Source organism: Eulemur rufifrons, chromosome 2, assembly GCF_041146395.1.
Source record: "Eulemur rufifrons isolate Redbay chromosome 2, OSU_ERuf_1, whole genome shotgun sequence".
Taxonomy (NCBI): domain Eukaryota; kingdom Metazoa; phylum Chordata; class Mammalia; order Primates; family Lemuridae; genus Eulemur; species Eulemur rufifrons.
In genome coordinates this window covers 97,928,437-97,954,526 of record NC_090984.1, presented here as the reverse complement: position 1 = coordinate 97,954,526, position 26,090 = coordinate 97,928,437, and the positions used below count along the sequence as shown (strand labels likewise).

At 47.0% G+C, this 26,090-nt stretch overlaps 1 protein-coding gene across 1 annotated transcript; it reads right to left on the bottom strand.

Moving 5' to 3' along the window:
* On the bottom strand, nucleotides 1-26,090 carry TTC9 (tetratricopeptide repeat domain 9). The gene is made up of 3 exons (XM_069465090.1): nucleotides 25,392-26,090; nucleotides 3,705-3,887; nucleotides 1-1,587 (listed from the first exon to the last, which is right to left on the bottom strand). Exons 1-3 carry the CDS (start codon nucleotides 25,795-25,797, stop codon nucleotides 1,508-1,510), a joined length of 669 nt encoding a protein of 222 aa, XP_069321191.1. The 5' UTR covers nucleotides 25,798-26,090; the 3' UTR covers nucleotides 1-1,507.

Here is a 26,090-nt window from a genome sequence, read left to right as displayed (position 1 = left end):
CATTTAATAAATCCTAACTATTAACATTATTGCATCTGTATATATTTTAGTTTTTTGTACAATGTTGTCTTTTCCACTAATCACACGAAAAATACATGAAAGTGCTTTGAAAATTTTAAAGCATCATATAAATTAAAGGTGTCATTGGTAATAATCTCATCTGCATTTCTCGACTCTCCCATCTCCTCAAAGACCGGGACTACGTCCTGCGTCCCACAGCGTATTGCACAACGATGGGCAAACAAGAAGCCCTCTTGTTTGGACTGAAGCAATATGGCATAGCATAAAGAGAGTAGATACCAGGAGACTAGGCTGGGATGAAATTAGTTTAAGGCAGGAGAGCCAGTCTGCAGTCATAACTTATTCATTCAACAAATATTTGTTGAACATATTCAATGCGCTAAGTATTGAGTCCAGATAATTTCATCAAAAAAAGGTTGTACAAATTCCCACCAAGCCAAGCCCTTGGGCAGTCTCCACAATCCCAGCCCACTCTTAAAAGCACAAAGGCTGCAGCCCACATTGTGTGCCAATGGACAAGTGGCCAATTGCTTTTGGGGAAGCCCCATCCTGCCTGGCTATAAGAAGCTCTGATTGAGGGCTGGGGAGAGAGTTAAGAGTGAGGGTGTGGGCTGCTTCCTACGGAAATCACAGGAACTGCTACCTGTTAATTTGTCTTTATTTACATTTAGTCCACAGTTCAATCTCCCAGCCTATACAATGCTCTTTCCCCTGGGTGTCATCTCTCCCTGCCCTGTTACCTGCACGGCTGCCCTACCCCAAAACTTGGCCCACTTTGCCCTGTCCTTCTGCAGTCACAGCTGCCTGCTGGGTGGGAGGATGGGGAATGGTATGTGTGGTCACCAGAGGGCACTGAGCGTGGGCTTCAGTGGCATGTGAATCCTGGCAGTCTCGGATCTCCTAGGAGGCGAGAAGAAAGCACAAGCCAAGACAATAAGGGCGGGAGGGAGGCAGGGCCAAGGTGACTGCGGGCGTGGGGGACTCCAGTGTACAAATTCACGGTCTCTATGTTGGCTGCACCATTGCTTCTGGTGTTTGTCTCATCCCTGGATTTGTAACAGTTGCCTTGAGATGCTCTGGTCTGTCAGGCAGGTGTAGAAGGGTCGAGACCCTGGGCTCTGTGCCTGCTGCCTTTGGGATGATACACCTGCAGGCTCGGCCTCCGTCAGAAGCACTGGCCAAAGTCAAAGCCACAGCATTCCCAGCCTGTGAGACCCTCTGCAGCTGTCCCAGCAGAAGTTAGGCCCCTCTCCGTTGCCGAATTGCTAGAGAAGAGGATGTTTCCATTGTCTGGGCAACCCGCCAGATTCCAAATTTGCATTTCTCCTTCCTTTCACACTGGGAAAGAGTTGGGGTGCGACAGGAGGAAAAACGGGGAGCTGTAAGGAGTGGGGAGAAAGGGACAGAACCCAGGGAGGGGCTCTCCAGCAGGGCTGCCTGGACGTCCCCGGTCAACAGTGGGTGCAGCTCTGGAGAGGCTTCCGAGTTACACGGCTTCTTTCTCTCTCTGGGAGCATCTGCTGAGCTTCATCTCCGTCAGCTGGATGTACCGAATCACGTTGGTGTCTGTGAGGAGAGAAACACACCTTAGGGAGCACCTGCTCAGGGCAACTCTTGCGTCTACACAGAACTGGGCACAAGCTGGATTTGCAGGTAACTGACAGGCCAGGTTCATTCAGCCAAGGTCCCTTCTGCCTATCTGTGGTGGCTGAGACGGCAGCCAGACGCCGGCCCTCTCTTTAGCTGCCTCCCCTTAGCAAATGTGGACAGGTCGCCATGATCCAGGGGACAGATGGAGGAAGAAGAGAGAGAGTTTCTCCTCTTATTTCTAGGCAGCAGAACCCAGTGGTCCCCAAGTCAGCACGGTTAGTTGAGACTCCGTTTGGAGTTTATCCTCAGGCAAGTCACCGACTTCTCCAGCCTCCTATCTCATTTGCAAGAAACAACCTCCATTTTTGAATGCCTACTTTGTGCTAGGCTTTTAATCTTCACTGCCTTATTTAGTCCTCACTACAATCCTGTAAGGTATGTGTCCTCAACCTCACTGTGACAAAAGGGAAGACTGGGACCTGGGGAGTTAAGTGAGATGCCCAGGGAGACACACAGTAAGTGGTGTGTCCGACTCCGAAGCCTGCCTCTCCTGGGGATCGCAACACCCTCCTCCTAAAATTACTGAGAGGATGAGAACGCATAAGTCTAAAGTGCTTAATACAATGATCCAAAAATACTAATTAAATGTAATTTGTTTAAACTTTAAGAGTTTAAAATGGCTTTGCTTTCAGTGTCTTATTTTTGTCCTTATAAGTAGGGTCAGGTGACCACCTCACCAAAAACTGGACATTTCCCCCCAACTCCTGTTTCTAAATTGGTGAGGAGGGCAACACATGGAACAATTGCTTTGCACTGCACACACCAGAACATAAGAATTGCAGGGCTGTTCTGAATATTACTTCCAGCAGTAGAAATGAATACTGCATCAAGCTCGAAATGCCAGGCATAGCATCCGGAACAGTGCTGGCATACAGTGGGTGCTCGAGAAATTCTGGTGAATGACTCCAGTTCTCAGTCTTCAAGTTGCTTGCAATACGTTTTGATGGAACACAATTTATACACAGAAAACAAACCAACAACACATAAAAATAGATATTGGTGTTCTTAAAAAAGATTAAATAAAGTAGAGAGTTGGACATTTGCACATTGATCCTGAAGTTCTTAAGACTTCTTGGAAGGAGGATTGAATTAAAGAAAATTAACAATATGAACAACAACGATGGCAACATCAAGTCGAGGTCATTATTTAAATGTTCTTTCCTCAGAGAGGCTCTTTCTGAACACCTGGTCTAAAATATCAATCCCTTTACACTTGATCCCTTTACTCTGCTTCATTTTCTTCATAGCACTCACTACTACTAAACACTACATCGGTTTGCTGTCCATTTGTTTGTTTACTGGTGACTTCAAGGCAACCCCTGGTGGAGAGCCCCTTCCTGGGTTCTGCTCCTGTCTCCCCACTTTCTTCTCACTTGCATTATCACAGACACTAAACCATTATAACATAAGCTCTTGGAAGGCAGCAACTTTCTATTGTTCACTACTGTGTACCCAGCTCCATTGTGCCCCCTCAATAAATATCTGTGGAATGAATGAATGAATGATTGAGTGAGCGAGGTTGTATGATCTAAGTTAATGGTACAGAAGACACATGCTTCCAGGAATAGCACCAGACTGGAGAAGTCAGAGCTTGCTTCCTGAAAGATGCTGGGCTTAGCATCAAAATTGCCTGCTTGTATTCTGTCTTGCCAACCAGATGTGAGCTCCTCATCGGTGGGGACCATGCCTTCTCATTGACATCCCTGGTGCCCAGCATACGTCCTGGCACATAGTAAGAATTCAGTAGGTATTGATTGAATAAGTGAAGCAAGCTGGATTCTGAGGTGGCAAAGATGAAGAATTCTGTACTCTAGTTGAAGAGAAGAGGCACCCATTTCGCCCTGAAACTCAGACCCCAGGCAAATGCATGGACCGTGTGCTCATCTTACTCCAGGTCCTAGCACACACCTGACCCCTAACTTGCCATCTCTGTCCTGCCCGGCCCTGCCAGCCGTGAAAGGTGTCTGCTGCAATAAAGCCCCAGGAGCTGCCGGAGAGGGATGACAGTAAGAAAGCAGCAGTTGCTGCCTTACCTGTGGGTTGTCGGGTCCTTGCTTCTTTCAGGTAGTAGAGTGCTTTGTCATAGTCCCCAAGGTGGTAGAAAGCCACACCAGACCGGTAAAGGGCCTTGAAGTTCTCCCCTTCCTTCTTCAGGACTTTGAGGCAATATTCCTTGACTCGTTCATAGTTTACCAGCTCAGCCTGGAGCAGGCAGGCTATGGTAGAAGGGAGAAAAAAGGGAAATTGCCATCAACACAACAGTGGCTGGCTCTCCATGTTTCTCTTTGGTTCCTTCTCCCCATAGAAGGCTTAGCAGTGTTGGGGCTTTCCACTGGGGTTTACACCATGGGATTTGTCATCAAATAATCTAGGGCTTCAGGACCAGTTTCATCACTAACAAGCTCTGTGACCTTGAGCAAGTAACTTAACCTTGTGTTAGGAGTTGAATTATATCCCCCCAAAAAGATACGTTGGAGACCTAACTCCCAGTACCCAAGAATGTGACCTTATTTGGAGATAAAGTCTTTATACAGGTGATTAAGATGAGGTCATTAGAATAGGGCCTAAACCAATATGACTGGTGTCCTTATAAAAAGGGGAAATTTGGACACAAAGACAGACACACACATAGTAAAGATGTGGTGACGGGACACAGGGAGAAGACAGCCATCTGCAAGGCCAAGAAGCGCCTGAAGCTACCAGTACCTAGGACAGAGGCGTGGAACAGATCACCCCTCACAGGCTTCAGAAGGAACCAACCCACCAACACCTTGATCTTGGACTCCCAGCCTCCAGAACTGTCAGCTGATAAATTTCTGTTATTTTGAGCCACTCAGTTTGTGGGACATAGTGACAGCAGCCCTAAGGAATAAGCTACCAGGGACAACAACAGCAATAATAATCACGGCCAGTATTTGTTGAATGCTTGAGCCAGGTGCTGGTCTCGTCGTTTTACACGTATTACCTGATGTAATCCTCAGAGTACTATGACGTGGGTACATTATTCTTCTCATTTTATAGATAAGGAAGCTGAGCCCCAGAGAGCTTAAGAAATTTCCCAAGGTCACATAATGTGAAAGAGGCAAGGATGGGATTTAAAGCAAGGCTGTCTGGCTCCAGAGTCCAAGTTCTTACTTACTGAGTTGTTGGGGGGTTATATAAAATAATGGCCATAAAGTACTGGACACAGGAATTGGCACACAGTGAGTGCTCAACAAATGTTAGTTAACATTATTATTTATTATTATAATTCCTTATAGTCTTGTACCAGTGACCCCTGCCCCTGATGTCCCTCAAGTTCCCTTTCTTACATGTTTGTGCAGTTTCTGAGAGCACAGGCCCTCTGATGGGCTGGTGACCAGCTCATACAGGGCACATCTCCAGATGGGGCAGACCTGGGCATTCCAGGCAAGAGGAAGGTAAGGTGGCGGGTGCCCATGGTGGGGACCCCTCCTCATTCTATAAACAGCCATCTTTGAGTAAACCATTTCGCCTTGAAGATTTCCCTCACCAGCTCTGAGCCACAGGGCTGGGACCAGGATGAGGATGTCCCTGGAGGGTGATTAGATGACCATGCAGAGTGATTGACATTTTGTGCCCTAATCCCAGCCCTGCTGAGCTGCCTCTGCTCCATTCAACCACTCAAATATTTAGTAGGCATTGACTTAGTGCAAAGAAGTGTGTTATACACTTTGCGGGGATTACAACAACGACAAAAAAAAAAAAAAAGGAGGAAAAGGCACCTGTCTATTTTTCCAAAGTGAATAAAAACAGAGGCTCAGGAGGCAAAACTGCTGCCTCCTGCCAAGGCCTGGCTGGGCGGGGTGGGGGATGCTGATGTTCTGCTCCTCTGTGCTCGGGTTGTTCCCACATTGAATGAAGTGTCCTCGGGATAGAGACAAGTCACAGATTTTCATCTTAAGGGGTCTCACTTCAGTTGTTTTGATTCCTTAAATAACTTCCCAGGTATCAGAATCTCTGAGCTTCGTTTTAAGAGACCAGAACTTTTATTGTGCATTTTGGACCCAAACAACCCATTTGTTTGCAGTCTGCGGAGGAGGTGAACCACACAGACTCTCAAGTTGAAGGTATGAGAAGCAGGAAGTGAAAGAGAATCAGCCCAGCTCTAGAAACTGACCTGTCAGGTTTCACCGGCCGCAGGGCAGAAAGCCGAGTCAACAGGAGCAGCAAGCTGCTGACCCTTCTCTGAGAACTACCACCTGCTGGTGTTCCGGGGGTCCCTCCCGATAAGCTGGTGCTCCAAGCTCCCCTCTCTTCCCTCAGCTGGGGGGGTCCCGGACCCCTCCCCACCCCCTGTGCTGGTGGAGCTTACGGAGCTCTGCAGGCAGGAAGGGGCTTCTGAGAAAGTGTTCCTGGAAGTGAACCTCACTGCTGCTACCTGTGTGGGACTCGGCCCCAACATCTGCTCCCACAGCTGAAGGATTTCCTGTCTGTAGCCTCCACGTGCCCTGCCCGACGTCCCCCCTGACCCGGCCCAGCAGCCCTCTTCCCGTCCAGCCCTCCCTCTTCAAACACACACTTCTGTTTGCTGACCTGGGCAGTCTAGGAAAGTGGACCTTTGCTTCTTTTAAAAACAGTTTTTGAATGCTTAAAATAGAAGGGAAGGGAAGGAGGCAGAAAGGCCTGGAAATGGGAAAGCCACCGGCCCCTCCCAGCCCCCAAAGGGAAAAAGGAAATATAGCCATTAATTTCTGGGACTTATTTGGCAAAAATGTTTCTAATTCCCCTGCAGATCTGGTGGGAACTGGGATACCTGGCCGTGGACCAGAGTTCAGGCCTGGTGAGAGGCGGGGCGAGGCTGGTGACAGGGTGTGGAGCCCCTGCTGACACCAGAGGCAGGGCCAGGAGAGATGGGCCAGTGTCCAGCGGAGGGCTGGGTCAAGAGGTGGAAGCTGAGAGGTGGAATCCTGATAAGAAGCGGGGTGTCAGGCCAGGAGGGGGTGGCGGGGGTGGGAGGCAGTCTGGAGGCTGCCTTCAGCCCTCCCCGTTTGGGTGGGGAGTTCCTGGTACTCATCACAAACCCACTGGGATAGGTACGATGGGATGTTTGCAGGCCCATTTGAGAGCTGAAGAAGTTAAGAAGAGGTTGACTGGCTGCCTCCTGATTATTCTTCCCTGTCCCTGTGACTGTTAACCAGAGCGTGGGGGTCGCAGTGGACCCTTGGAATAAGGGGCATTGTCCCACAGCACGTCCTCCTCACCGTTATTAATCCCTCACCCGTGTCAGAGCTGGTGCTAAATACTTCACATACACTCCGTCTTTCAATCTTCACAACAACTCTGTGAAACACGCTTCTTTTACAGATGAAGAAACTTAAGGTCTACAGAAGATAAGTAACTTGCTGAAGGTCACTCAGCTAGAAGGGGGCGGACATTGGATTTCAGCCGGCCTCTGTCAGTCTCCCAAGATGGTGCACTCGACCCGGAGGGTGTCTGTGGGGCTGCATTTGAAACCCTCAGAAACCCACATGACCCTTGGGGAGAAAGACAGTTCATCTGTGGGAACTCTCTTCTTCTGTGCTCCAAGGCTAACAAGGCAAAAAGTGATGCGTGGCTGTGCTGGGCACTGTGAGGGCAGTGGGACCAGGAGCTGAGCCGACCCTGCACCCCGTCCTCCTGAGGCTGGCAGACTGGTGGGGAGGACAGGTGTCCATCATGTCATCTCACACGGGGTGAGTGCTGTGAAGGAGGGGGGCAGATTGGGAGCTTATGGGGGCACGGGGGGTGGGGGTGGGGGGAGGCTCATCCTAATCTAAAGTATCATGGGAGGCCTTCTTGGGAGAAGTGGTATTTTAGCTGGGATCTAAAGACTGAGGATTTCTCAACCTCAACACATTAACATTTTGGGCTGGATAGTTTTTGTTACAAGAGGGTGTCTTGCATATTGCAGGATGTTTAACAGCTTCCCTGGCCTCTCCTCACTCCCTGCCAGGTGTGACAACCGCTGGTTGTGATAATTGCCATGTATCTCCTGGAGGGGCGAAATTACCTGTTTGAGAACCACTGGTGTAAGTGGAATGGAGAAAAGGTTTTCTAGGCAGAGCTCAGACGGAGAGCGAGAGAGCACAAGTGTAAGGCCTATCTGAGAGTCCCTGAGAGGCCAAGCGTGCCAGGCTGCAGCAGAGCCAGGGGGAAGAGTGAAAGATAGTGGAGCTGGAAAGAAAGAAACCAGGACACACAGACCCTTCTGATTCGTGTTGAGGACCTGGGACTTTGTTCTGAGATAAGAGTGGATTTGGATGATGAAATGATGCTGACTAGGTTGACCAGAGTGGAGGCAGACAAGCAGGACACGTGGATCAATTTAAGTGGTGTCCAGGAGGTAGGAGTGACCAGCATTAGGGAAGCCCTGAAATATTTTCCCTCTGCTGTCCACATGTGCGAGGGAGAGCCCTTCACCTGGGAGATCTTTATTGTCTTTTTAGATTTACTCATGATCAAGACATGTTCTTCCACGTGGCTGTCACCTGGCGTCTATTTGAATTAAGGCTTATCATACAACGATCTCTATACTCTGTTGCATGCTTTGCATCAATATTTTAAAGAGTATTAGACTAGGAATCAGAAGAGCTGGATTCTAGTCCTACTTTTGCCACTAACCAACATTATGAAAACCACTTTCCCTTTCTGGGCCTCAGTTTCCTAGCTGCAAAATGGGGGACCTACACCTCACTAAATAACCTCTACCATCCCTTTGGATCTAATAGCCTATGGAGGCAAATGTTTGCCACTTAACAGAAGGGCAGAATTGTTTCCATGATTCTTCTTCAAATGGAGTTCTGTTCTTTCCATTAACTAAGGTGAGGTGTTTTCTGTTGGGGATGACAATCAGAACTGGTCAGGCAGTGATCAGGAGGGCTTCTGTAAGACAATTCCTCTCCTGCTAGGTAGGTTTTTGTTTTTGTTTGTTTGTTTTTTATTTTTGCATGGAAATTGGCTTATGTTCTGATGTCTTCCCAAGGCAAGGGAGTAAACTTCTCCCCGTCAGTCATCCTCAGCGGAGGAGGCTGTTGGACTGAATGGAGAGGGAGCTTGTTCCTGGGAACAGGAGAGGGGGCTTGGGCTGGACTCTGAGGATGTGCTGGATTCAGAGACGCGGTCACTTGGCGGCAGGAGAGGTGCAGGGTGGCGGACACGGCCACAGCGGACACATGACCATGGGTCTGGGCTTCCAGACAACCATATCTAGAAGTGCTTTTGAAATATTATTAGCCGTCTGGCCCCTGGGTCTTCTGAAAAGTCTGAATAAATGCTGCTGCCCGGAATCAGCCAAGTTGTGGAGGATTAAGACAAGCCTCTATTCACGCTTGGAAGAAGTGCTAGAAGAGAAACAGCCTTCCTGGAGCCCACCACGGCGATGACAGAGGTGGCCAGTGCACATTACAAGAGAAAGGTAAATTTGGAGGACAAGAATTGGGGCTGTGGCTCTCCAACCTCCCCTCCCAAGTGGAGATTCCTCTTCCACTGCCAATCTTGGGTGGTTGAGGTGTGATTTTATGAAAAGGGCTGGCAGGCTTTCTTAGCTCCACAAAGGGGTCTGTGGTCAGAAAAAGTCAGAGAATCAGTGCCTTAAGGAGCCCCATTGTACACTCATACACGCAGACAGAGAGAATCACCCGTGTGACGTTCCCCACAGCAACCGCGCCGAGACCTCAGGCTAAAGCATGGCAGGTTCTCCTAGCTCTGGCACCTGTCTTGTTTTTGTTTTCCCTGGCGCATGCAGGGCAAAATGCCACCCACTGGCATGAGATGAAGGGAAACCAGAGGAAGAACAAGTTCCCTGCTTTTCTTATTATAGCTGACTCACTATAGTTTGCTCTTACCTGGTGAACAGAAGGAAAACATGGGCTGGATGGGAAGGAAGGAAAGAGCCATCTGGGGTCAGGAGCAAGGAGAAGAAACCCACTCAGCCTCGCCGCCGTTATGGGTGGTACTGTGTCTTCCTACCCCCAAAGGCGATGCTGAAGTCCTAACCCTCAGTACTGGAGAATGTGACCTTCTTTGGAGATAAGGTCTTTACAGAGGTAATCATGTTAAAATGAGGTCATTAAGTGAGGGCCCTAAAACGATATGACTAGTGTCCTTATAAAAAGGAGAAATGTGGATGCAGACAGACACAGACAAAGGAAAAACAAGGTGAAGAGACACAGGGAGAAGACAGCCATCTATAAAGCAGGGAATGCCTGAGGCTATCCAAAGTGAGGAGAGAGGCACGGGACATATTCTTCCCCACAGCCCGCAGAAGGAGCCAAGCCTGCTGACCCCTTGATTTTGGACTTCAAGCCTCCAAAACAGCGAGGCAATAAATTTCTGTTATTTTAAGCCACACAGTTTGTGGTAATTTATTATAGTAGCCCTAGGAAATTAATATGCCTTTCTAGTCACTCCTTTGTGAGGTGGGCTCAGGAAGTGGCCATTGCATTACTGGGGGAAAATTTTCCCCAAAGTTTGCCAGATTATTTCATTTTCTTCCAAATTCATTTCAAGGAGCAGTGGCATCGTAGTAAAGTGGAAGGAGCTTGGGATCTGGACAGAGGTGACAGGCAGAATATTGAACGGCAGGTATAGATCACAAGAGGCACCCAGTGTTGGCCCAGCTGTGGGCCACCCTGGCTGAAGATCCCTGCTGGGTCTGGGTGCAGTCCTGAGCTGGAACCCAAGCTCCACCACTTCCTGGCACAGGCCCTGGGGCAAGTCACACAATCTCCCTGGGTCTTATTCTTCCCATGTTAAATGAAGATAATAATACCTACTTTGTGGGAGCACTTGTGAAGATGAAATGAGATAATTAATGTATGTTCTATGCTTCACACAGTGCTGGGACAAAAATGGATTCTCATAAATACTAGTTCTTTAAAAAGCCATTTATGAAATATGGTTTACCCAACAACGTGTACATGAATCAGAGAAAATTTCCCATGTGAGTTCTATACACAGTGTAGGATACATATACAAAGCTACAGCTTAACTTAAAGCAAATTTTCTAGAATAGGTCAAATATGCCAGGAAGGCTGGCTTAACATAAGTCATTTGGGAGGGAGGGTGATTTAGAGCTGCGGTACCAACTCCTGGGCTGCGGACTGGTACCAGGCTGTGGTCTGTTAGGAACTGGGCCACACAGTAGGAGGTGAGTGGCTGCTAGCGAGTGAGCAAGCAAAGCTTCATCTGTATTTACAGGCACTTCTCAATGCTCACATCACCGCATGAGCTCTGCCTCCTATCAGATCAGCAGCGGCATTAGATTCCCAAAGGAGCATGAACCCTACTGTAAACTGCGCGTGCGAGGGATCTAGCTTGCGTGCTCCTTATGAGAAAGAATCTAATGCCTGATGATCTCAGGTGGAGCTGAGGCAGTGATGCTAGCGCTGGGAGTGGCCACAAATAAAGATTATCATTAGCAGAGAGGTTTGACTGCACAATAAATGTAATGCGCTTGAATCATCCTGAAACCACCCCGCCACACACCCTGGTCCATGGAAAAATTATCTTCCATGAAACCAGTCCCTGGTGTCAAAAATGTTGTGGACTGCTGATTTAGAGGGCCCTGTTTTGGAGGACATGAGGTGTGTACAGTGAAATTTTTACTCCATGAGGTTCCATATCCAGGACTGCAATGACCTACCCAATTTTACCTTTCCATGAAAGTGCTGATCTTTTGCATATACAAATGCTTGCATTCATGTTTCTTTTCCCATTTTTGTTTCATGGTCTAGGATGCACATAAACTTACACCTGCTCCAAATGTTGCCCAAGTCTAAGGACTGAAAGCTGTGATGACAGAAAGATGGCTGGTGCAGGGAGTAAGCCCCCTAGAAGTGGCTGCATCTTTGTTCATACCAATACCTGCTTTCCCTGCCTGACACCCAGGCAGAGAGTTCTCCCACTACTGCTGCGGCTACTCCACTGCCAGGACTCATTCAGCTTTATCTAGTGGGCTGATTCCACTCTTCTGATTCCACTCACATTAATTTCTGACCTTCTGCTTTTCCAATCTAGCACATGGCTCGCACTAGATGAAAACAAACCTGTCAAATGTTTCTTTTGTTTTATTTTAGCAACGTCCTTGGAGATATCTCCTTTTTACCATTACCAACCTGCTCCTTGTTTTCTCACCCTCTGAATTCTTCACATGGATGCCCCCAGCACTGGGGTCCCTTCCAGAGCTGCCACTTTCCACTCGCCATCACTACACAATCTGGGCAGAGGCTCTTAGTTAAACTTACTCAGTAAGGATTCATTCATCATGGCTGGTGCTTCATAAGGAAAATGGAAAGCATTCAAAACATATTGATAGCTTCAAGGAGTTTATATTCTTCTTATTCATCCTCTGTTGGCAAATATAGTTGTCAAAGTGGCAGATGGAAGAGCTAAGGTGGAAAGGCAGTCTAAAATTCCATAAGCTGAAGGCTTACACTGACAGTGCTTTAAGGCATATTGGAATCTGCTCAAGAAGTAGTAATGCCAAAGCCTGAGGTCAGTGGAGCCCTGTGGTGTCTACCCTGTGCCACTGTTTATGAGAAAAGACACCAATCTGGGTGCTATGGCAGCATACTTACAAGTTGTCCCATCCATGGCCCCTCATTCTCACCCCCAATCTTGATGCAGCAGACAGAGGGGAGAAGGCGGTAGTGGGAAGAAGGTAGGCTAGAATTGTTGTCCACTGGAGTTTTCATCAACACCCCTACCTTGGTTTGGAAGTGGGACTTTGGAGCGGCCAGATTGGCCATTTGGAATGTAAGGATGAGAATATACTATGAACTAAGATAAAATATTTAGTCCCCCAGCAGACTGAATGGACCCCCTCTTGGCCAAGGGGACCCCAGAAATACCCTAAAACTGAGTTGCTGGCCATGAAAAGGGAGGTCAGACATGCCTCATCATGGCTTCCTCCCTTCTTGGAGACATCCTTTGTAACTCATTACCAGGCTAAAGCTATGCAAGACAAAGCTTAAACCACACTTGCAGGTAGGTCCTTAACTTACCCAACAGATCTCATGGGTCTGTGTCTGGTGACTTGTCTCTGATTAGCAGACTTTCTTATCTTAACTTAAAACATTCCAAGCCTTTAGACAAAGCTTCATTTCTTTAACCAGTTACAAATCAAGGAATCTTTAAACCCACCTATAACCTATAATACCTACCCCCCTACAAGATGTCCTACCTTTTTGGGTCAAGCCAGTGTATGCCTTCCATGTATTGATTTATGTCTTTATGTGTAATTCCTGTCTCCCTAAAATGTATAAAACCAAACTGTAATCCAACCACAGCAAGTCCACTTGCTCACGGCTCAGAATAAACGTCTTTAAATTATTTTATAGAGTTTGGGTTCTTTTCCATTGACCATACCCAGATATATTCAGAAGAAACCCATCATCCTGTATTATTATTCCCTTGTTGGCTCTGGCCAAGTACACACATCATGCCCACTGGCAGAAACCTTGAGCCAGGATGGGGGAAGATCTCAGAAGACAAAGTTCCATCCTGTTCTCTCTTTAAACATTAAAGAATGTCTCCCCCATTTTGATCACCTCTCCTGCCCTCTCTCTGTGACCACAGCAACATCTCCCCTGTTCCTGTTGCCTCGCCCACCATCCTCCCACCATGTCGTCAGATGTATGTGGGGATAAGTTAGTTAACAGCCACATGTGCAGCAGAAGGAGCACTTCCATGCCCTCTCTGTGTCAGCATTGTGGGTAATTATGGAGTGTTGGAAATAACCGAAAATATCCATCAGTAGGAGATTGGTTAAATAAATAATGGGACATTAGTGCAATGGAACACTACACAGCCATTACAATCATGCTGTAGAAAAATACTTAATGACACTGAAAAATGTTTTCAATGGAAACATCAGTGGAAAAAATGAAGGTTGCAAAAGTTTGTGTGGTATTAACCTGAATGTTGTGAAAAATAAATGTGTGTATCATCATGATGAAGAATTTATAATAGCTGGTATCAGGGGTCCTCTGAGGGAAGAAATTATCTTTTTTTAGGAGACCATCAACTGCTTTAGGTGAGAAAGGTGAGGCTTAGAGGTCAATAGTAGGCAAATTGGGTAGAAGAAAAGATGGCCAAACTGCCTTGCATAGGAAATGAAAGGAATTTGAGAGTGGGGAACCTAAGAAATGGAGAGGGGCTAGAGGGGACAAAAGAGTCCAAGAAGCAGGACAGGCAGCTGGAACCTGCCAAAAAAGGTAAATAAAAGGTAAGTCGTCAAAAAATTCCTGGTAGTCTGATGGCCAAATGAGTTTTAGCAGTAAGAATTTCTAATATTCAATTTTTGAGATGTAAACTCCTGTATCCCATAACCTTCAGTAAAATCTGGTCTAACTGCACAGCCCGGTGTGGTGGAACCATGGGACGTGAAAAGGAAGTAGCAGCAACAGAAGTAGAGCTGCCCCTTGGCTGACACCCAGGTGGGATGAACAGCATCTTGTGGGCAGGGGGTGGGGAGGGAAGGAGACCAAGAGGTCCCCACAGCGGTCCCAACACATGTGAGGCCAACCCCTTCTTTCCTACATAAACTGGAGAAAAGCTGACCTAGAAATGTGCTGGCTGACGTTTGTTTTACATACAAATGTTTATATACACCCATGGAAGAAAGACTGGAGAGAAATAAATCAAAACAGGTAAGAGTTGTCATCTTGGGGTGGTGGATGACAAGAAGTTTTTATTTTCCTCTTTGTAATTTCTTACATTTTCAATAATGTCTACAATTGCAATGCTTTACTTCTGTAATTAGGAACTATGAAGAGAAATCACTACTGACCATTATCATCCCTTCAAAGCGAGTGGGGTAGAACTTGGGAAGAGAGGTGTGAAAAGGGGTTCTGAAGGGTTTTCTTGAGCAGGAAGCCCTGTTCATGGGGCACTGCCTTGGGGAGACCCAGGGTCATGAGAGGACCTTGGGCATTTTTGTGGAGGAGCACTTGTGAGGGGGCCCAAGGGACACACCTGCCAGTGCTCTCACTCCAAGATGCCCGATCAAGTCAGGGACTTTCTTCATCCTGTGCCAAGAAGGAAGCTCAGTTAGCTGGCACTGCATGATGCACAGGAGGCCGGGTGGTGCAGGGGCAAGGCTGCAACCTCACGGCTTCTCCCACGATGTCTCCTTCTCCCATGAGCCTCTGCCTTCCTCCATCTCCCCTTCCCGTCAGTAAGCTTTCTTGCTCGTTAAGCTCTCCCAGTGACCCAAATGATCACAGCATGTATCTTCTCTTCCCGGCAAATCCTCATCCTCCACTGTCAGATCTGAACTGGTCTGACTTGTGAGAGAGCTTGGAGTTCTTTCCCTGCTGGCTCAGTTCAAAGAAAGGGTCGGGGGAATCCCGAAAGAGAGTGTGGAAGGTGGCAGGGAACAGGAACTGTCTGAGCCTCATGTACTTGCACAACCTCAGGCTACAAGCCATGCCTGTCCAGAACCCAGGACTTTCTAAGTGTTACCTGGAATGACACAAATCCTGAGATGCTGGAAGGGGGCACAGAGCACTGACCCAAGGGCTCTTGGTCCTGCTGGAGCTCGGCTGCCTTTCAAGGAAGCGTAATGGGTTATTTGTTTGTTCAGACTCCCTGGCCCAGGAATGCACCAGGTGGGAAACGCCCACACCAAAGGTTCCTGGTTCACTCACACCTTGCTCACCTCCCCTGCCCTGCAATCACTTAGGGAGAAGGAACTCTTTCCTGTCTCCTGTTTTGTCCTCATCTGTTTGCTCTCTTGCTTCTCATCTCCCATAGCCTCCTTTTTTCCTCCTGTATACTTTCCTCTGTCTTCATACATATTGGAGTAGGAGTTAGATTTACATATAACCACCATTTACTAAGCATCTGTTACGTGCCAGGCACAGTGCTAGGCATGTATGCATGTATCACTTAATTTAATCCCCACAACAATCCTGTGTGGTACATTATCGTTACTCCCATGCTATACTGGACACAGAAACTCATAGAGGTTGGGAGCTGTCCAAGGTTAATGGAAGAATAAGCAGGGAAGCCAGGATTCAAATCCAGACCCTCTTACACTAAGGAAAGATCTTTTTCCATTATGCCACATTGCCCCTGAGGTCTAGATCTGCTGCCTGTCTTTTCCTCTGTGTTCTCTCTCTTCCTTCCCATCCTCATGGGCACACACCAGGATATGGCCTTCCCTGAATAGGTATCAGGGAAGAGTTCACTCAGGTTTCCAGTGGCCCCATGGTCCACACAACCTGGAGTGCAGGCCCATTAGACAAAGGAGCTCAGTTCTGACTTGGTGTGAGCAACAGGCCCAGAATCACATCCCAAAATGCTCATATCTGGGCCAGACCCCCAGGGCTTTCCAGACTTGAGCCAAAGGTGACGACTCTCTGAGATGCCAGCAACTGTTCCATGAAACTCTTGTCCTTGCCAGACTATTTCTAAAAAGCTTTTTATTCCCCCTTGCCACCAGGACCTCCTGGGCCTAATGTAGCCAGTATTGCCAGGTTTCTGATGCTGATTGACTGCTTGGTCAGAATCAGTCTGAATTTTGGAATAATCTGGGAAGATATAGCAGCAATGGGTAATGTTTTGTGTCCTCAATTTAGATTCTGGGGCCCAGATTATGTTTTATACAGGCTTCAACCTCTACCCACATTTCTCTTAAAAACCCAATGTCCGACTCTATCATCCTGGGAGGCTTTGGGGTCCCTTATTTTGGTTTACCCCCAAATTTTCAAGAGTGGCCTTGAAAATCTCAGTTGAGATCTTTTAATGATCATTTGTCAGTACATACCAGTATACTCGAATAAAAGAGAGCTTGTCTCTTGTTTCCTTCCCCAAATCTAGCTGCTTTCATAGAGAAATGACAAGGCAGGGAGCAGGGCTAGAAGCCCTTCAAAATCCTAGGTGGTTCAGTGCTTCTGAAAGAAAGCTTGGTGGACATCTGATCCAACCCTCAGTGTTCACATATGGGGAAACTGAGGCTCACTGTGATGTGGCTTGCCCAAAGATGAATGAGCGAGCTTCCTTCTGGGTGCTCCAGGTGCTCTGCCTGAGCTGCCAGCAGGCAGTATTTCTTAGACGAAGGGACTAAGGAGAATCTTGGACACTGGGCACCCATATCATCCCTTTCTCAACACCAGAGACACATTACGAATATTCAGGTCTGGTTTATATCAAAAGCTCTCACCCAACTCTCTTCCTTGACCCACAAGCAGATTCAAACTGTCATTAACATGTGACAGTCTAGAGGGGTCATCTCCCTATCCTGTGGGGTACCCTGCTGCCAGGATCTAGCTCTGTGTGTGGATTGGGGTAGTGGGCACTGTAGAAAAGGGGGTGAGTCCTATAATGTGATATTAAGAGAAAGTTTGAAGCTTAAGATAATTTTGTTTGACATCTTTGGTGTTAGTGTCTGACAAGGATAGATAGGGCTTAGGTAATATCCAGAATGGCATTAAACATTATGTTTATAGGCTAAGTTTTCTTCAGGAAAATAAAAGATGGCAAAATTACTCATAATTTCTCTACACAGATAACCCGTGTCATCATTTGTCTTAAAAATAAAAGTAATCATCATATAGTTAGAAAAGTCAAATATAAAAAGATTTAAAATAAAAAGTTAGTCTCTCTCAATTCCTTGCCTCTCTTCTTGTGTCAACGGCAACCATTTGGTGCTTCACTGGTGTGATTTTAGGTCATCTTCTTGTATGCAAATATGTTTATTCTCTCATTAACATTAAAATCATCTTAAACACTGTTCTGTACTCTGCCTTTTCATGTAATAACAGATTTGAAGACTGGTCTCTGTAAGCACATATAGAACTCCAGTGCATGTAATGATCACACAGTTCAAAAAGAATGGCATGGAGAATTTTTCCTTTGAGAGCTGGAAAGGAGCTCAGAGATTTTGTAATTCAACCCTGAGTTTTTATAAATCAGAAAGCCATGGCCAAAGAGGTAAAATTCCTTGAACAAAGGCATATAGTGAGTTGTAGTCCAGGACTCGTTTCACTAAACTATCTTCTTCTCTGTACTTTAAGAAGGGGTGTCTGAAGGGAACCAGGGAAATTTTAGCCACTAAAGAATACACTTTGCATTTGCCTCATCAAGTACATTCTTTAATGGCTGAAATGAACTCCTGCCCTTCACCCATCCACTTAAATTTCTCAAGACCTCTTACCTGGAACTCACAAACTCTGAAGCAAGGGAAGAAGAAAAGAGGAGGAGGTATGGGCAAGACTTCTGCAGTCTCTATGCTCATGAGAACTTAGGACACTCTGTCCACATAAATTTGGGCCACCTTCCTAGTGGTGGGAGGACCTATGGGAGGACCTGGGGAAACTATGATCTGATTACAGAACGCAGGGCACTTTCCCCTTAACCACCCAGGATGGCCGTGGAATGGGAATCTTAGTCACAACAGGCAGATACACAGTAAAGGGATGTTCAACCTCCAGAAGAAAAGACTGGAGGATGGGCAAGAGAGCAACCCTAAAAATGTCAGGGCCTGTCTTTGTTATAGTGATGAAACGTATTCTGTTTTTCTCCAAAGAGTAGAATAAGGATGGATTGACAGGAACTTCAATGAGGCAAATTTTAGTACGTAAGGAGGAAATTCTTATAGATGTAGGCTGTGGGGTGAATGGCTAAGATTGCAGGCTTTGGAATTACAGACCTGGTGGCTGAGAAACCCTAGTTTGCCACATACTATTAATACTATGTGACCATGCGCAAGTGACTTAACTGTCGTAAAGTTGAGTTTTCTGTCTCACAAAGTTGTATAGATCAAATGAAATTATATATATGTGAGCTCATTGAAGGCAGGGACCTTGTCCTTCATGTTCACTGCAATATACCCTGCCCCCAGGCCCAGGGGCTAGTACATAGTAAATGCTCAACAAATATCAATGGAATGATTGAATTTATTGGATTATTTACATGAGACACATGCTGGAATAAGCATTTTCATTCATCTCGAACACATTTGTGGAACATCTACTATGTGCCAGGAACTGGGCTGATCACGGTAAATTTTTCTGTCATTATTGTTAATATTATTATAGCTGTTGTTTTGGTGGTGGTGGTTGCCAAAAAGTTCACTTCAGGTGGTGGTGAGTATCCCAACCACTGGAATGCCTAGTTCATGCTGGATGACAAGTTGGTAATGTTGACAAAGAAATTCACCTGTGTAAGGTCATATCCAAATCTGATATTAAAATTCTGATTTTATAGAACCCTTGAGCTACATAGTTAGCACAACTTCACACTTCTGTGCTTTCCATATAGAAACACTGTGGAAGGGAAACATTGGCCTCATAAGCTTCCTCTGTGTAAACCTCATTGCAGTTTGGGTGCTCTTTTTAAGCCCTTTTGGTAGACAGGTGAAGGGAAGGGAGGGTCCACTCAAATCCATTCCAGCCTGGGATTTTTCTAGTTCAAGTAAACCATCCTCAGCACTATACATGGCTTCCTTTTTCAAAAATATTTGGGAACTGTTGGTTTGGGGTCCTACCAGACATGGCATCATCTTGGTGCCGAGATGTAACTGTGTATGTATGTTATGTATGTATACACATATATGTATATATGTGTATATATATAATATGAATAATTAACAGTGTATAAAGGCCATATAAATACCACTGGGAAGACTGTAGCATTATCTTTGGCCTTTTTATGTCTGGTACCCTTGTCTGTGCTAGAGCTTGTGGGTGCTGCTCTGTGGTTGTAACTGGGCCACACTAATCATCTGTGTGAAAATGGAAAACTGTGTTCCATACATTGACATCTGACTTCCCAAAGGAATTAGGAAATCTCTGGTTGGTTGATTGAAACATTTGGTTTTCATCTTAGCTATTTGGAGTAGGCACAGTCTGGTGGTGAAAGAGAGCAACTGTAAGGGGAGAACCTCCCATGTGGAGGTCACTCACGAACTGTGAAGCTCTGCGAGCAGCTTTGGCTGCACCAAATCTTGGCAATCCTGTCTTCACTGCAGTTGAGTCTCCTTGCATTGGATGGGGCACTCCCATGTATTTTGGCTATAGGGACTCTGATTTCAAGATGCCCTAAAGAATTTCTGGCTAAAAGCCACTCACTCATTTCCCTTGGAGGTGGACTGAGGAGCTTCTAAATCCACTTTAGAAACTCAGCCCAAAGTTTAAACTCAGAATGTTCTTCCTAATACTGTCCATGAAAGCATTCTACAAGTTTCAATTCTCATACTCTTCCTTGGAAGATGATCTTAGGAGCCACATTTATGTATCCTTAAGACTTATTGGCCAAGATGCTACCCAAGGAACAGCCCCAGATCAACAATGGCTTGGCCAGTCAAGCTCTCCCATTCAGACGGCAGCATCTTGGCTGAGCCTCTTAGTATGAGGCCCTTCCTGTTCTCCCCTCCTTTGACCACTCTGTACCAAGGAAACTCATTTTCTGGCTACCAGCTTACAGCTTATCTCTAGCCCCTGACCTCCTTTTCACCACTGAGTTTTTGCATTTGTGATTCACCCATCTTTACTCTTGGTTCTCTGGTTCTATACCAATTTCTGTTGTGTACCTTTTTTTTTTTTTTTTTTTTTTTTGGTTTATCCCTACATTTGCAAGAGTTGCCTTGGAAATCTCAGTCGAAATCTATCTTCTGGTGTCTCACTGAGTGCTGGTTTCAAGGATGGGCCCCTTGTACAGTCTCATGGGGCCCCATGCTCGGAAGGGCTTTGTACTTGGTTTAATGCTCTGCTTTTGCCTTCTGGAAATTCTTAATCATTTTATCTTTGAACTTGTGTTTTGTAAATGAAGTCTGATGGAACAATGGAGCTTGATCGTGAACAGAGGAGACAGGTGCAATACCATTTGTATTTAGCATTCACAATGCCCCAGGAGCACGGAATTCCAGTAGGCTCATGATGTCTACTGGATCAGGATACCCATGATGTGTGAGAGTTTATTGAGATAGAGCATGAATACAAGGTAAGGGTATCATGCCAATAACTAAGTTGCAAACATGCTGACAGTCCCAAGAAGCCATGCTCTCCACTCAAATTAGAAATTGCTTCAAATTCAGAAAAAAAAAAATTGTGTTCTCAGAAACACAAATGACCTAGGAATCCTATCATATCTTTTCTTATTTATGTTAACTACCCTGTATTAGCCAACCACTTATGCTGAAATGAAGACACAGAAGGGAAGGGTAGGATAACACATAGTTCCTTTTCCTTTCTTTGCTCATCAGACAGCCTGGTAGAAACTATGCATGTAAAGTATAAATGTGAAGTGCGCATATAAAGAAGTAAAATAAAAATAGTTGAGTTTGTTTGCGCAGCATTTCCACTGTTCTAGTAAGAATAAACTACATATGTGTGCATGAGCTATGAAGCATGAATTGTATAATCTGTATGAGTCCACATATAAATGCTGTTATATGTTCGTTTAAAACTGACATCATATATTATAAAGGTGCATACTAAAATTTATGCCAATAATTTAAAATTTTCATTTTCTTTACTTGTGATGACATTAAATAGCAAATAAAAAACACCATGTCAGGTCAAAAGAGAGAGACAGATCATAAAGGAAAGAAAAAGGCTTTATCCTTTAGGGTCTTTAATGATACTTTCCCCCTACTTTTTGAAAAATGAGTTTCATGTTTTCATTTTGCACTGGGCCCCACAAATTATGCAGCTAGCCCTGATTCCATGGCTTCGAGATATGTCCACAAGCACTAGTAAAGCTGGTTTTAGACCAGCACCATACTAGGCCTTTTACCAATGTGACTTTGTTCTAGGCCTTCTCACACAGCTGTCCGGGGCCTTCAGTTGGGATCAATAGACATTATCTGCCCCTTTGGTAAAATAAACAAAAATTTCCCACACGCAGCTCTAAATAGATGGAAAAATGGAAGTAAAATGAGGTGGTAGGGGCTTATCCAAGGTTACGAGGTATGTCAGGGATAGGTGTACAAGCACTTAGCCTTTGGGCCCAACGCCATGGTCTGTTGGCACCCATCTCCACTGCTGGCATTTAAGCCTCGAATGTCATTTGAAAATACCAACAAAGTCATTATGTGTCGCATTGCTTTGATCACACCTCAGCTGGGGCCCCCATAGCCCTGCAGGAACAGATGCAGAGTAAAAACTGTGCTCTTCAAGGGGCTCTGCACAGAACATTCCAAGGCCCCAGGGGAGTCCTGTCTTGTTCAAGGTCAACAAGAGTCAATGGACAAGCTGATACATGCTTCCTCTGTGGCCTCAGTAAGGATCAGGTTCCTCTGTCTCCCTAGGCAGTTCAGAATGTCTTTTCTAATCATTGTATCAGAATTATTTGAAATTCTGAAGGAACAAAACGCCCCATCTCTTTCCTTGAATGCTTTAGAAAATAAGACATGCAAAATCATGTCCAGGGGCCCTACACAATTGGCTAGATCCCTTCCAACTTAAAGGAAACCCAAGCCAGAACAGATCACAACCTGGGGCACTTTGCAAATTGCCTGTGCACCCTTCATGCGGTCCCCTCACATCCAAATGGGTTTTTAGATCGATATCTCATAGCACATTCTAGCTGCCCCCTTGTTATTCTTTTGTAGGCTTCTGTGCAGAGTACCAGGGTCCACTGAGCCTAGGTTTCCTCCAGAAGCCTCACAATAGCCCCTTGTTTGGAGCAGAGATTCCATTAGCAACACAGCCTAACTCTCCAGGTATCCTGGGTTAGTTAGTCCAAGTTCCTTCTAAACCCTGAGTCTCTCTCTCTCTAAACACCTCTGTACAGAAGGAGGACAGATCCTTGAGAAAATATCTTCAGACTGCTCCAGTCTGGAGCCCTCTGGGCTGCCGCAGCCCTGATGGAAGGGTCAGCTGCCTTTCTGCCAGAATGAACCCGCAGTTGCTGGTCTCCTTCCTTTTAGCAGGTACACAGGGGAAAAGATATCTCATGGGCCATGCTGCACTGTTCTCGCTCTAACAACAATGATCCTCTTTCCTTCCTTTCTATCCAGTGATAACTATGAACAAGCATTTAAAATTTTTATGTTGTCCCTTAAAATAATCTTCATGAAAATATTTTAATGAAATGTAAAAATGCTTCTGACATAATGGTAAATGGGATTAAAAGCAGGATACATGACTGTATATACAGAAAGATCTCAGCTTTGTAAACTGTTTACATTTATGTACAGAAAAAAATACAGGAAGGAAATACACCAAAATGTATTTCTTTAGGTGATGGGATTAGAGGTAATTCTGTATTTTCTTCTTTAAACTTTTGGTATTTGCTAAAAGAAAATAGGTATTATAGGTGTCGATTACTTTTGTAATCCAACAAGAAAGGATACTTTCCTATTAGCTAGGACGCCTGAGATAGTGGTCACTGATTTTATGCATTGTCCTGAAGAAAACCAACATCAGACTTCTATTTCTACCCAAAGTGACTAGTATGTGGAACTTTCTTCCCAGTCGAATTTTCTATACCGGATACAGATTTTGCCTTTGACATGACAGTTCTGCTTGTAATCACTTGTTTCTTTCTTATGTGAAACTTGACATTTGGCAATAGCCCTGTTAGAGCCTTGAAGCAAAATCCTGTGTTTCTTTCTACTGGTTAACAGAGCTGAGCGCTCCCAAAAAGATTTACAAAGTGTAGGGCTTCGGAGAGCCCACCTGAAACTGGGCTCGAGGGAGACAGGCCCAGAGGATGCCGACTTTGCGCATCAAAGTATTATGACAAGAACATTGCCTTTACAGAAGAACGGCTCTGGAGCCTTGGGCTTTTTCTCTGTAAAACTGATGATCATCTTTCTTTTATATAGATTATAAAGATTTAAAAAGACAATGTATTCATATGTAGGATGCCTAACAGTGCACACAATTAACTAATAATAGTAATAAGTGGTGGGCACTGGAGAAGGCAGCAGGGGGGAAAATCTGCTATTGCTGTTTTCCATTCTTTCACTACTGAAGTTTTCCAAAGTGTGTGTAGGGTGGGGACGGAAGTGCAGGAGATGTCTAGATCTCAGCCCCGCCCTGACTGGACCAGCCTGGCCAAGGACATATCTTTGGTTTCACCATGGAAATGTAACCACTTCTGGGGTGGAGGGCAGCCAAAAGCGTGGGGGGAGGGGCAGCCCTAGAATGCCCATGGATAATTCTGAATATAAGACTCCATTACCACTCCAAGATCACTGCATTAGCCATCCAGAGTGCCTCTTCCTCCACCCCTGGCTGCGCTGCCCTTTAACTATTCATCGGGCAGCAGCCAGCACGCTAGACATTTACGGGAAATAAAGGGAATCAAGCTGTGTCTCCTAATGGATTGAAATACTCCATTTTTGCCGTACTGCTACTTCATCTGCTGCCATGACGACTAGTACTGCTATCAGCCCCACCATTTCTACAACTGCAGCTACTACTACTATCACTATTAATCCTTTAAGTTTGTAAACTACTTTACAATTTACAAAGTGCCGCCCCGGCCTGGGTTTTGCCCTATTAAAGATGAGACTGGACATGGCATCATGGGAGGGCAGAGGTGGGCTGGCACCAGAAACCCCAAAGTGAGCAGAATTATCAGTATTTATTTTCATCCCCCACTGCCTGGGGCCCACATCCACCATCCCCAGCCACACCCAGTTGCACTTCCAACCTGACCCTGCTCTAACCATCCATAGCTAGTTTAGGCAACTTCCAGGGTTAAGGACTAGGAGAAATGGCCTTTTATTTGGCCAGAGAAGGCTGACCATGCCAAAATCTCACCAAGTGGGGCGGGAGAAGAGGGGAGAATGCTTTTCAAATATAAGGCCATTACCTCTCCCACCTTTTCACTGGAAGGCCCTGAGAAGGGCCAGACTCTTCCTATTTTAGACTTTAAATTTTCCTGTGCTTTAGTTAAATTTTTAAAAAATGCTTGATTTTGATCCTCCTCCCGAAGTGAACTCTGGAATGTACACCTTTCTTTCCCAATAGAAGGGCCCCCTTTTCCCTCACCCCTAGCAGCCCTGGCGGGAGGACTGATGCTAGACTGGGTGAGCGCGGGTCAGGGCGGAGAGCAAGAAGACAGCACAGCTCAAGCCCAACCACCAGCCAGGTTCCCTTTGAGATTGCCGACTTCACCTGGCAACCAGGAGCCCCAGCAGAGCTCAGAGAGAAGAAAGTGGCATTTTGGAATCCATTTTGCTCAAGATGCTGAAGGCATGGTGGCAAACTCCTTTTTGCTACTGGGGCCAAAGCACTTGGGGAAGGACCTTACCCACAGGCATGAGGTTAGTTGGGGGGAAGGTGAGAGCCAACTCTGGTACCAGTGATACCTTCGGGAGAGCAGACAGGTGCGTGGCCGCCCTTGGGACCCACCCGCAGCCTGGTGGTGGGTACCAGGGCCCACCCTGGGCGCTGCCTCCGCATTTTGGACCCAGGTCCACTGGTGAGCAATAGCAGAAGAAGCCACCGCCAGGCCACCAGGGTCCCCTTCTGTCCGTCCAGTCATTTATAGGTGAGATTTACGATGTATGCAAGGGAAGGGACACGAGATGACTACGGCCTTTGGGCGGCATAATCCTGAAAGTCACACTTTTTCCAAAGCGCCTCCCTCCGGGGTTCTCCTCCCCAGAGCAGCACAGTCACAGCAGGGGAGTCGGCACCGCGGACGCGCCGCAGGGGTCGGCCGGGACGCAGAGGGACCGGGCGGTGGAATAGGGACCCGCGCCGGGCGGCGGGCGGGAGGGCAGGGGGAGGAGGCGCTAGGGGCGCGGCGCGGCTCACCTGCCAGGCTGTTGTAGCAGTCGATCTCGATGGCTTCCACCGTCTTGCTCTGTTCCTCCGAGAGGCGGCCGGGCTTGGGGGCCCCGGCCGGGGAGGCCGAGCGCGAGTCCCGCTCCCGTTCCCCGGGGGGCGGCAGCAGCCCCTTCAGCTCCAGCAACGCCCGGTGGTATTTGCCGATGGCTTCGCGGAATTTCTTGTCCTTGTAGCACTGCGCCCCTTGGCTTTTGAACTCGTGCGCGCGCCGGATGAGCTCGGCCGGCTCGGCCGCCGCCCCAGCCTGGCCCCGCGCTGGAGCCCCTCCGCCGCTGCCCGGGACGCACAGAGGCGGCGGTGGCCGCTGCCCGTCGCCGGCCGCGGGCGGGCTCGGGTTCCCCTTGGCCCCGGCCGCCGAGCCCTTCCTCTCCATTCGGCAGCCGCCCGGGCGCCCCGCGCGCCGCGATCCCAGCCGCCGCCGCGCCCTCCTGGGTTTAAAAGCGGCGGGCGCCGGCCCCGCGCCTCGCAGGCTTCGCCGCGGCCGTGACACCCCGCGGCGGTCTGGCGCCCCGCACTCCCATTCTCCTCGCCAGCTGCCGGAGGCTGCTCTCTCCTCCTGGTCGTCGTCCTCCTCCTCGGATTGCCTCCCCCCTCCTTCCTCCCTCCCCCACTCCCGCGCCGCCCGCCCTCCTCCCCGCCCTCCTCCCCTCCCGCAACCTGCCGGCG

Excerpts from the sequence above, each read along its gene's own strand:
- TTC9 (XM_069465090.1), bottom strand. The coding sequence starts at position 25,797 with ATGGAGAGGAAGGGCTCGGCGGCCGGGGCCAAGGGGAACCCGAGCCCG. Across the intron at positions 3,888-25,391 it reads CTGCTACAACAGCCTGGCAG|CCTGCCTGCTCCAGGCTGAG; the intron begins GTGAGCCGCGCC and ends CTTCTACCATAG. Across the intron at positions 1,588-3,704 it reads AAGGACCCGACAACCCACAG|ACACCAACGTGATTCGGTAC; the intron begins GTAAGGCAGCAA and ends CTCTCCTCACAG.